The sequence below is a fragment of the Molothrus ater genome, chromosome 4 (assembly GCF_012460135.2).
Source record: "Molothrus ater isolate BHLD 08-10-18 breed brown headed cowbird chromosome 4, BPBGC_Mater_1.1, whole genome shotgun sequence".
Lineage (NCBI taxonomy): Eukaryota > Metazoa > Chordata > Aves > Passeriformes > Icteridae > Molothrus > Molothrus ater.
The window spans coordinates 8803488-8816468 of NC_050481.2; the positions used below are offsets into that span (position 1 = coordinate 8803488).

The 12981-nt window shown below is 42.3% G+C and overlaps 1 protein-coding gene across 1 annotated transcript in view; it reads right to left on the reverse strand.

Moving 5' to 3' along the window:
* Positions 1-4468: 4468 nt before the first annotated feature.
* MGAT4D (MGAT4 family member D) overlaps positions 4469-12981 on the reverse strand; it is a 31772-nt gene continuing 23259 nt past the window's right edge. Inside the window, 7 exon segments of the mRNA XM_036383025.1 lie at positions 4469-4495; positions 5013-5125; positions 5725-5803; positions 5911-5989; positions 7696-7889; positions 8713-8820; positions 12811-12941. Coding sequence (XP_036238918.1) covers positions 4469-4495; positions 5013-5125; positions 5725-5803; positions 5911-5989; positions 7696-7889; positions 8713-8820; positions 12811-12941 — 731 coding nt within the window.

A 12981-nucleotide genomic window follows, 5' to 3' on the forward strand; every position in this document is an offset into this window, starting at 1 on the left:
GCGGCGGGCGGTTACCGGCGGCGGGAGCCGGAGCCGGGCCCGGCCGCTGGTCCCGGCGCATCCCCGGCCGCGCACGCGCACGGCGCCCCCGCCGCTGCCGGGGGTGCGGGAGCAGGTGCCGCAGCTCGTGCCGCGCCGGCCAATCACGGCGCTGCGCGCGCGGCCCGGCACGGCCGAGCGGAGCCGCCGAGGAGCGTGTGAGGGCAAGGGAGATGGGCAGCGAGCTCCGCCAATCGGAGGTGCCCGAACTGAGGCGAGAGCCAATGCGCGGCTTGATCGCGGCTGCCGGCCCGCCCCGCTAGGGGCGCCTCAGCCAATCGCCCGCCGCCGCTGGCCGGCCCCGCCCCTCGGCATTCGGCACGGCGTCAGGGGCTTTGCTGGTATGGCCGCAGGACTGGGACGGCGCCCGTCGCCCGTCCCCACACAGCTGCAGCCAGGGAGCCGCCAGGGTAAGAATTTTCCAAGCTGTAACCTAGAGTTAACGAAACCATTAGTTACAGCGGGATACTCACCCTGACGCTTGAACATAGGTGCCGCGAAGCAAAGCGAAATGAAAACATTTTAACTAAGTTACTAAAGCCAAGTTCATATCTGCCTCTTGTACTGAAGACAAGTGTTGGCATGCCCTTTTCAAAAGTCCCTAAAAAGACGTAAGATGAGAACAGAGACACATCATTCAGAGAATTGACTAACTGTGCTACAGTGAAAAATCAAAATTGTTTGAATAAAACATTGTTAATATTGAACTGTTGAAAGTCATATGTTTCTTAACAAATTTTTAATTAGCTGTTTTCATGAACTGTAAGCAATACCTGCTTCTAGCCAGCACTAGTTTTCTTCATAGACTCCTACTATGATCCTTAAATCAGTGAAACCTTAAGTTGGCTAAAACAACTTCAAAAAACAGAGCCAAAGAGAACTAAAGACTGGACAACTGGGATCTTAAGTGTGCGGCCCTTCAAGGATATTGAAGTAACTGGAAGACAGAAAGGGGATTAATACCTGAAAAACTGGGGACTTATTATCTGAGAAAAATGTTGATGTTCTCTTTCTAGAGTCCCACACTGTTGTGATCAGATTTCTAAAGTCCATACCTCCTCAGTGCCTTCTCATGGCTGCAGACCCTCACAGCACAGACTCCTTCTGCAGCATGTGCCACCATCACAGTGCAGGGCTCCTTCAAGGCTTTCCCTGCCCGGCCAGCCCACCCCCTTTTATCCCAGTTATCTTCATTGGTCACAGCTGCAGCCCAATTAAGGGCATCACAGCTGCAGCCTATCAGGGACAACCGGGACTTCTGGGGCAAAGCCTTTATACGGATATTCAAGTACAATACATTTCCTCTACTATATATCCCCCTTTTCTTGTACTTGTGAACAGTTGTACAGATATTCAAGTACAATACTTCAAGTACAATACATACATTTCTCCATGACTCCAAGGCCTTGTACAACACACATGGCTCCTTGCTCAAAGGCCATATTATTTCACAGCTCCCTGACCCAAAGGCTATGATCTCTTGCATCTCTTGGCTGCCTTATCTTCTACCAACTATCACATCAGGGTCACCAATTGTTGTTGTTCTATTTCTAGAGTCCCATACTGTGGTGATCAGATCTCTAGAGTCCATAGAAAAAGATGATAAAAGGACTAAAAAAATGTGGATGAAATTAGCATGAAGAGCATGAAACCAAGAGAGGATAGAATACTAATTAATGAAGAGAATTATGTAACTTGGAACCAATGAGCAGTAATTCCTTTCTTTGCTAAAAATGCATAAATCAGTGAGGAAGTTTTGTATCTGTGCCAGCACGGAAGCTCAGACTGTCAGCTGCACACACCTCTTGGCCAAGAATAAAGTAATGCCTTACTACCTAACACTAAAAAGCTGAGTGTTGGGGGAGTCTTATTTTTCCCAGTGTTTTCAGAGGATTTTTGGTAACAGACCTAGCTTGAAAATTGTGGTTTCTTACCACACAGACATTTAACATGATTAAGTACATGTGCTACGAGCCTGAGGTAGACCTTATTTTGGAGACTGATGTTTTAAACTGCATGAAATTGCTGTAGTAAAAGTCCCCACTCAGTGAGCCTGGTGATCTGGTTTGTAATCTGAAACTCTTTTCCGAGTTATTTTCTTTACTTGCGGTTTACCGCCTTTGGTTCTGTGAGTGACAGTCACAATGCCTAGACTTGAAAACCAGTCACTCATAAAGTTAGAGGGAGTTCCTTATTCCCTGGACCTGAGCTATTCAGCCTTTGATCTGGCCTCGGAGCCGTGGAGTGTGAAGGTTCAGCGCACAGATTATTACATGGGAAACCACAGGTGAGACCTTGCTGGCAGGGTGGAGAGGAAGCTGCAGGTGTTCTGCAAACCCAGCTCCTTCCCTCGCTGTGGTGGCTGCTGCCAATAGCCCACGGAAGGATTCAGCTGTTGCTCAAGTATTGTGCCACTGCACTCCCTTGTGGTAAACCTCCTGGGGCTGGGATACTTGCTTTTCCTCCATTGCTTCTTCAGTGAAAATCCAGAGTTCCTCTGAGGAGGTTCCTTTGATCTTACAGTGGAGCTGTGGTTCTGCAGACTGTGCAAGAAAGCTCTGCTCTTGCGAAAGCACGGGGTGGAATTAATGGTTCTTGTGAAGGATTCATTATTGACAGCATCAGAGTGATGAGAAGGGTATGCTCTGATTTACAGTTGTCTAAAATACGTAAACACAGAAACGAGGAATGAAGCACCAAGCTGGCAGCACAGAATGGAAAATTTCATTCAATTTTTTTAAGTCCAGTCATTTGCTAATACAATTTCAAGTATTCTGATAAGCTTTTGAGCTTGAAAATACGCTTCAACAACTAGAGAGAAATCTCATTTTACTGTGAAAATGAGATGTTCTGGGAGCAAAATCTATTATTTTAGTATATTCTGTGTTTTCACTGATTTAAATAATTGCTGTGGAGTTTCCCCCTCGGTGACACTGCCCTGTAACAAGTGAATGTAAGGCACCCTGAGTGCAGACACTACTCCCAACAGCCAATCTGTTGCAGTGAGAGCAATGGCAAAGTAAGGTGTTGTGTTTTCCTGTGAGTGCTGAGGAACAAAGGTGCCCCCCAGTACACCTCTAGGCATGCTGAATTACTGCACTCATTTTTAACTGGCACTGAACTCCCAACCTAATGAAGGCTGCAGCATTTGTTCCAATGTATCTATGTACATACATCTGCACGCACGGACACATAGCACCACAGTGCATAAACAACCCTGTGCATAAAAGCCTAAATAAAGGAAAATAAATAAACAACAGACCTCTAAGCAATATTATCAAAATATTACTAGAGGTTGTTTGTGAAAAAAAAGCAACACTCTCCTGAACTGTTTTAATGCAAAAAAACCCACTAATTCCATCTAATTCTAAATGAAAAACACTGTGGCATTAGGAAGACAACTCTACATTAAGGTAACCTATTCAGTACAAATCCACATATTGCAGTTTATTTCCTGCTGTCAGGATGCAATGCCTGTGCAGGGGAATGAGGCTGCAGCCGTGCTTCATGTGCTAAGGAAGTGATCTGGAATTCTGACCATTAACAGGTAGGTGTCCAAGGTAGATTGTCATTTCCCAAAAACTTTTCAAATGAGACTGCTGTGGTTTACTCTTTATTTTCAAACTTATGTTGAATTTGAACTTGTGACAAGAATTGAAATATCAGTACACACTGATTATCTAATTCCAGGATCCAAAATTTTATTTAAATAGATTTTTGTTTTACAAAAATATAGTTACACATAATACCCTTATTTCCTGTAATTAATTCAATGCACGATTCACTGAGAAGTTATACAATCTTCAAAAAAAATACCTGTTTATGTTTCAAGTTATTTAAATGATAATTTGTAGGCAATTTTCATTAAAAAATACTTAATATAAATGTATTTCAGCCTTAATGTAACATAAGTTTGAGATCAGTTTTCATAACATTAAGGTGTTCCTGTGAACTACTTTAAATACTTGCAATGAATATTGACAACTTTTCCTCCAGTTCTAATTTCCCTACAAAATTGACCAGTGTTTTTAATAGAGTTGAACACCATGCCCTGAACATTTTTCAAAACTGCCTGTATTTTTATTTCTGGTGAAACTTCTTGCACTTTTATGCTTTAGTCCCTGAGGCAGGCTGTAATGCCCTATCAATTGTTCCTAATAATATCTATTTAATGTTGCCAAACTAAGGTGATATTTTTATATATGACACATTTCTCAAGAACATGTTATAGAACTTACTAACATTCTTTTCATATACCTTGTCATATACAGACCTAAGATTTATCTCAACTCTTTCCTAATACAGAGCATTAATAACTAAATGGGTATGGAATTGATCTTTTGACCCAGTCTTTTTGTTTTGTTTTGTTGAAGTCAGCCTTCTTTTCAAGAAATACATGACAAGTGACACATCAAAAATGTAATTTTTTTCAGTTTTCAGATGTCTTGATAAGTACCTGGAAAAAAACAAAACCTATTATTTTCTAAAATCTGCAGGAGCTTTGCATACAACATTAGTTTTTTCCCTTCTTCCAGCTATGGCTAAGGTTTAAGGCTGCAGTAATTCTCTTCAGTGACTTCTGCTAAAGATTTCTATTTATGACTTACTGACATTTAAACACTTGAAGAATTAAAAGAAGAAGAATTAAAAATCAGAGGCTCCTCTGAAAATGTTGACATAATGTAATTAATGTTGAAGATGGTGACTGAAAAGAGCTTTGTTTGCCAAAACCCAAGTCCTAGCCACTACAGTTACAGCACTGCAAAACTGGAGAATCATCCTGTATGAGCATTTCCAGCATTTTCAATGAAATATGTTTAATTTCTCTCCTGAAAATAATCAACATAATTCTTCACTTGTGTTTTTCCACACAAAGTTCTATTCCAAACGAAATAAAACGAATAGTATACAATTGGAAGAAGCAAAATTCATTTACTAATGAAAAATAAAAGTGCTTTAATTGCCATGCTTACCTCACTCAGTATTGCCCAGACTGGAGAATCAGAGCTGACTGATAAACGAATGGCCTCTATTCTTCCTATGGCCTGACTGATGATGCCTTCTGCTGTGCCATTTTCAAAAGCCCCTGAAAAAAAACCCACAGGACCCATGTGAATGAAAGCACTTCCCAGCAAACCTGGTGAAAAAGCTCTTAATTACAAACTATACATTAAATCCAGGAATACGTGAGGGAAAGAAATGTTTTGGAAAGGACTTGTGGGTTGAAATAAGGACAAGGAGACATCAATCAGTCACAAATTACTGTCATGGGCAAGCCAGACGTGACCTGGGGGAAAAAAATTATTCATATCAAAGTAGGGTAATGAGAAATAAAATCAAGTCTTAAGAACACCTTCCCCCAACCCTCCCTTCTTCTTGGGCCAAACCTGACTCTTGATTTTCTCTACCTCCTCATGCCCAGGTGTGCAGGGGGACAGGGAATGGGGGTCATTAGTTCTCCTTCTAATTAGATGTCTTGGCTTTTGCCACTGGTGATATTTAAATCAGAATGGGGGAGTCATTGATCAGACACCATACCCTACAATAATGCAAAGGGCTTCTTTTCCTTACTAGTTCACCTTGGAATGCTGACTTTATCAAAGAGTTAATGAAACCCTTAAGAGCAGAAACATTTTATATGTAGGAACAAAATGACTGGTTTTGAAGGAACAGTAAATAATTTACCTATTTTTAAATATCCATCTTTGGTTGCTGGGTAGTTAAATTTACTTCCACTATCAACCAATTCTTTCCTTAGCATTTTCTGTAAAAAATAAAACAAGAACATTTCAAGAAGTATTTTCTAGGTTATGATATTTTATGCTGAATATCATTCTGAAAATGAAGTATGGTTCTAAATGAGAGACTTACATCAGCTGGCAACACTTCCACAGTAGTGTTAAACAGTTTATCACCAGGGTGCTCCATGTTTCCACTTCTGAACAAGTACCTGATGATAAAGGTGTATTATTTCCAGGTATTTTATACTTTAGAAGAGTTCTAGGGAAGTAATTCTTTCCAGTTTGGAAGGAAAGTTTCAGATACCTTTTCTTTATATATTTTGGGCTATACAGAGAACACAAATAGGCCTTGAAACTATAAACCAAAGCATAATATAGGATTTTTATTTTAAACAGAACAAATATTTAAACCATCTTTCTCTGGGACCACAAAGGCAAGCGTTGCCCATTTTTACTGCTCAAGTCCCAAATAAATTAACTTCCCATGTTTAAATGGCTCAGGAAGGTCTGCCCTCTGATCTGTTCCTGTAATTGTAAGACTGAGGTGGAATGGGCTTCTGGAAGGTGAGTGGCTGCAAAAATTTCTGTTTCTACTAGGCCATATACTACATGCCAGGAGAATTCCCCTTTTTTATCAATACTGGTCAACTCAGGTGCTTCTAAAGAATTTCCTTTATAGCCAGTAACCAAGAGCATTGACCGAACAACAATGCAAGCAAAACCATCTAAGAATAAAAATCCCCGTTTGGTTTTAAATTTCTGGCATTAAGAGTTCTTAGGGTTTTAGATTCGAAAAGAACTAGGAGAAGTTAAATCATCAAACTCTCTCCTCTGATATCAAATATTCAAGGCTTAAACCCACCAAACATTACAGGATTTACCATACATTTCACAGACTAGCAATGTAGCAGGGCTGGGACTGATGCCTTAAGTTTTAGCTGTCATATTTTCCAGATTCTGTAGTGCATTAGTATATAACTGAATCACATAAAAAGTGTTAGCAAGTTCTCCTCACAGTTTAGTGAGACTAAACAATCCTTTTCCAGCCTGAGAACCAAGGACACCGTTGCAGTTTCAGGCCCAAAAAAAAAGTGTAAACAACAGCAAATTGAGGAGAGCAATCTGGGAGGATGGGATGTCATAACCTGAAGCTGTAATTGGGCAATTAACCCCAACATGTAAATGGACCCAAAAGTGTGAAAATTCATGACCCATCGTCCATCTTGGGTGTGTGTAGCCTTGGCCGGGCTCTTGCACTGCCCAAGGTGTGTAACCTTTGAAGGCCTTTCAATAAATCCCTACTTCATTCCTTTAGCTCTGTCTGGCCTCTGTTCCAGGGAGACTCTCAAGGCATCAGGACCAGCCATTAGACACTGCCAGATGTGAGTTAGCCTCATCCAGGGCAGCTGCACAATGAGAGCACATGCCAAACTACAGCCGACCCAAGTTTGATAAAGCATGAACCAGTTAATGAGTACAGAACGCCAGTGTTTATTGGAACAGTGTCATTCCCTGCAGCTCACTAGGTGGAGATACAGACCTGACATCGGGCAAACAGCCTTTCTGTTGGCAACCACACAAATAAAGCTTTCCCTGACACCACTGATGAAATCCATCAGTTAAAAACAAATTCCTTTGAGAATTGTCGTGTAAAATATTTACCTGAAGAAATAAATAATACTATTTACCTGAAGAAATAAAAGGAAAGAAAATCAGAAGCTCTTTAACTACCAATGAAGACATGTATTTCAGGAGGGGATCTGCTCAAGAAGAGCAGATAAATAGTAAATCATGGGGTTTTTTTTTAGTAACAAGGTTTATGCAAACAGCTGAGCACCAATAACTGCAAACAGAATCAAGCATTTCCAAACTGGATATATGTAAGCTTCCATGTTCCATATCATGTAATACTTACTTTTCAACTTCTAGTGGATTTAAAAATGTGAACCTGATGTAGTCACCTGCCACTGGAGCTAAGGCCCAAAAACAGTCTTGTCCTTTGTAAACTTTTTCCAAGGTATATTGCTCGTATATTTTTAGGCTTGTGTCCACTTTTGCAGGTGGATTATTATGTGCTTTATGTAGCAACATTTTTCCAAAATCTTTATCCTGTTGACATAAAGAAATGTAATTTCACCCATACAATGGAAAAAAAGTGCATTGATATCTGTAATTAGTACAGGAAACTATTCCAGAAAATAATCACCTCAGTGTCAAAAAATGCACCATCTATTTTTAATACATATAGAATATTAATTTCACTGTAATCACTGGGACTCAATGTTACGATTTGTAGACAGAGCTGTACTGATTGTGTCTTAGCTGCCAAGATTTAAAAATAAAAATCTTCACAGGAGGCCATTTCATAGCTGTCTAGGATGCCTTGTGCCAGAACGTGTGATTGCTGGGCTCTGCTAAAGGCTACGTGAATCTCTGCTCTGATCCAAGTGAGAAATCTTGTCGCTAGTCCAGATGGCACCATCAGGAGATCCCTGGAGTCTGGTTCATCACTGCTCATGTGCTTATCACACATGTGGTTTGCCCTCCAAACTCTCCCTAAAAATCTGTGGCCATCAAGTTAGGCACACCTTTGTCCTACCTTCCTAATTGTCCCTCTTACTGGGAATGCGAACTGCTCAGGCAAAACAAATTGTCATGGCTTTGTTAGCATGGAGCAGAGCATCTGAAACCTTGTGCTGTGAAGAGGGTTCCTACAGGCCATGAAATGCTGTCCAGATGAGAGCTTCAAAGGTGTTTGTGCACCTGCAGCTTAGATGCCAGGTCAAAATTCTCTACCAAACCTGTAGAACATGACTGGATATTGAAATGCCATATAATGCCAAATGGCATTTGGTCCTTGAAATTCACTTGAGAAACAAGTCAGAACACGAGCATATAATATAAAAATATGGCATTCACTTCTTGTTCTTACTTTCAAATTCTGGATCTTCCCGGCCAAGGATGAGAAAGTTCCCATATGCTGAAAGAGAGATGGCTTAGCACGGATGCGCAGCTTCGACTTTTCCTTCTCACAGTGTGTCTAGAAGGAAAGCAAAAGGGAGTGAAGGATTATTTAACCAAGGAGAGACAAGCTATGTTCCATAAGGCAATTTCATTATGTAGCTAAGAGTATGGGTTCAGATTTTTTATCCATATTTAAATGAGTAATCCTTAAATTACTTCTGTCACACACACTGTTTCTAGACCAAAACTCATAATTCCACTCATGCTGTTATTGAGATTTGAAGGCTCAATCAGCAGGAATTAATGGATTTCTGCATAGTATGTGAGGAATCACTCTCAGGGTGACAAAAATTGACACAAATCTGAAACTGACTGATTTCTTCGCTGTTTCTGGCAAACTTTATTTCAACTTTTAGTCTCGCCAAATCATTCTAATTAAACTATTTTGACCAAAACTGACCTTCTCAAGAAGGATTCTGGTTACATTTCAATATTCATACTTTTGCCTCTTTCTGTTGTGTTTGGCAGGCTTTAATGTATTCTAAGTTATGGATCTTTTATCACATAGTTAGAGAAAGCCCATGATTTTCTGGTTTACTACACCTGGGACATGACATATATCAAGGAATTAAATAACTATAATTGGTACTAATCTTGTAGTTTCTTGATATTTGAATGATAGCAAACTACTTCTTTAAATATAATTTTTTTTCTTTGTATATATAGATCATTGTAGTCTGATACAATGACACAAACGTGCCACAGTAATTAATATGATAATGAAGCATAAGGCAAGGAACAAAGCAAAGAGCTAAAATGAGACTGCCTGGGTTGTACTCTTGGTGCTGCCACAGAATTATTACATGAGTTTGGAAGATCGTTTAACTTTTCTGTATTCCAGGTCTCAGACCTTAAAATTTGAGAGGATAATGTGCTTACCTCTTCCATCAAGTGCTTTCAGTTCCATAAAAGAAAAATGTTACATTAAATATACCAATGCCTTCTAAAGCCAGAAGTGATTAAGTCTTCACTCAGCTGGCTTAAAACCATCAAAACTCATGAGGGATTTATGCTTTCCACAGGAGTACTAATTACAAGTTCAAAATGCCCTGGAAATCTATTAAAAAAACTAAGCTGTTTTTTTTTGTCCGCAGCAGATGTTCAGCAAAACAATGTAAAACCACAATACATTGTGTGCAAATTGATTTACTGGCAAGTGTTTCTCTAAAAGGCACTAGACTTGAGTAAAGAAGAAACATTGTTGAGAAAATAAATTTGTGATCTTTCTACTGACAGGCTTTGCAATTCATCCCCTGCAATAATGCAGGCTCTAGAATGTCCTGTTTTATGCCCTGGCAGCACTACCAGCAGAGCTGCTCCTGGCAGCAGCTCAGGGTAATCAGTGGCACGGTTATTGTGTGTCTGAGCGCTGCTGTGGTCATGTCTGCAGAGGCTGAGATAAGGCTGCTTGTTGAGGCAGGGCTGCCACCCTTGCACCTGCAGTTCCCCCTGCACGTGACGGGCGCAGGCCATTGCACAGAAACAGAGAATGGCTGGCTTCAAAGCAGCCTGCAGAGATCCTCTTCTTCCGACTTCCCTGCCATGGACAGGCTCCCACTAAGCCAGGCTGCTCAGAGCCCCAGGCAGCCTGGCCACAAACAGTGGATGTGGCATCCACACCTTCCCTGGGCAACCTGTGCCAGTCACTTACCACCCTAAGCATAAAAAATGTTATCCTCATATCTAATCTAAACATACCCTCTTTCAGTTTAGGACTGTTGCCCCTTGTCTTATCATAACACAGAAAAAGACTTTGTCCCTCTTTCCTACAAGCTCCCTTTAGATACTGTGGAAGGTGCTATATGGTCTCCCCTGAAGCCTTCTCTTCTTGAAGCTGAAGAGCTCTGACTCTTTCAGCCTGTCTCCAGCCCTCTGCTCCTCTCTGTGGCCTCTCCACCTGCTCTAACGGGTCCATAGCTTTTTTTTTGGACTGGGAACCCCAGCAGTGATGATGGTCCACAGGAGGCAAGCAGGACAAAGTTTCTGAACCATGCAGAGATCTGATGGCTCTGATCATCACAAACTCTGTTTTCTTGGTGAGCAGATGCAGCTGAACCTTGATGTATTCATGGTCAGTCCAGGCTGAAAATTTGGACAAGGTTGAGAAGTGGCCCATGGGAATATCACAGGGTTTAACAAGACCAAGTGCTGGTGCTGCTCCTGGGTTGGAGCAACCTCCAGCATCAATCCAGGCTGGGGATGAACAGATTGAGGGCAGCCCTGCCCAGAAGGACTTGGGGGTGCTGGTGGAGGAGAGGCTGGACGTGCCCTGGCCATGGCACTCGCAGCTCAGAGAGCCACATATATCCTGGGATATGCTGGGCTCGTGCAGAGGGCAGCAGGGGAGGAGGGGATTGTGCCCCTCTGCTCTGCTCTGCTCTGCTCTGCTCTGCTCTGCTCTGCTGAGAGCCCAGCTGCAGTGCTGCATCCAGCTCTGGGCTCCCAGCACAGGAAGGACATGGACCTGTCCTGTTGAATCCAGAGGAGTCCACCAAGGTGATCAGGTGGCTGGAGCACCCCTCCTGTGAGGAGAGGCTGCGAGAATTGAGATTGTTCAGCTTGGAGAAAAGAAGGCTTTGGAATTGCAGCCTTTCAGTGCCTGAAGGGATCCTGCAAGGAACACAGAGAGAGGCTTTTTGCAAGAGCCTGGAGTGAGAGGAGGAAGGAATGGATTCCAGCTACAAGAGAGTAGGTTTGGATTCGCTGTGAGGAGGAAGTTCTTCCCTGTGAGGATGGTGAGGCACAGAAGCAGGTTGGCCAGGGAAGCTGTGGATGCCCCAACCCTGGAGATGCTCAAGGCCAGGCTGGATGGGGCTCTGAGCAACCTGGTCTAGTGGAAGGTGTCCCTCCCCAAGATCATTCATGGTTGGAATGAAATGATCTTTAAGGTCTTTTCCAACCCAAACAATTCTATGATTCTGTGCAAACACATGCCAAACATCCTTCACCACAGGATGTCACATAGAAACCACAAACCAGTGCTCTGCTGACCCTCCTGTGTAGCACAGTGTGTGATCACTCTTGGTTGGTTGGAAAGGAGGGAAAGTGTGAGGAGCTGCCAGCTTGCCCTCTCTGGTGCCTATAGGGAAGTTCACTGCTTTAACCTGTCAAACAGAGAAGGTACCACAGCTGGGACCCCCGGCCTCCTCCCGGTTCCCATGTTCTGCTTTCTCATGAACAGTCCCAGCAGGTCATGCCACTGGTCACTGCCCCCAAGGGCCATGTGACACTGATTTGTCTCAGCAGCTTTTCTCTACCCACAGCAATCGAAATTGCAAATGCAGAAGTGAAACTCAGTAGAAGCTTGGGGACACCACTCTGCTTTGGCTTGATCAGAGCAGACTTCCACAAGCTGCCTGCCTGCCTGCCTTTTGGGAACACAGCTTTATTTTAGGTAGGAATCAGGTCTTAGAAGATGGAACAGCCATAAATAAAGCACTTTGTCTATTGGATGGAAGTTGGCACATGTTAGATCTGGAATAAGTGATGTCAGCATAATAGCATCTGGCTTTTAATCCGTTTTCACGGGCAGGCAAGAACTGAAATTAGTTTCTTGAGGCACACTCTAACTCCTGTGAGCTGGCCTAACCCACAGAGCAGGATTTAAAAGCTTGCTCCTGTCTGCATGAAGTGGGTCTGGAGACTCTGCAGTGCATTACTAAGTCTAAAACCAGGGACCTTCTGCTATCCCCAGAAGTCACTTATGCTACAGGGTAAAACTTGAGGCTTGCTTGTTCTGTTCTCCTTAATCTACTGCTCTGCATAATTCCTGTCTGTTTCTTCCTGCTCCTTTATCAACACATAAGGAACACGTGCAAATCCTGGAGCAGGAACCGGCTGCACCAGTTAAAACTCCTGCATCCTAAAACCCAAGAAGAAGCAGAAACTCTGGTCAGTCCAAAGTAAGTCCAGTTTGAGAGATTTATATTCCACTTTTTGAAAATGAATTTTGTCATTGTGAGTGTCTGAATGTTATTCATCTTCATAAGCTCACAGTTATACTTACTGCATCCTTTTCTGGATTGCACACTTTAACCCAGAGCAGGTGGTCTATGAGCCAGTCTATAGGCTTATCCTTATAGAACATGAGAAAAAATTCCACTATGAGTGGTAAGTCTTCTGATTTAAACAATTTTCCTGAAAACAAGACAAGAAGGTATCTTTTTACTGCTATGCA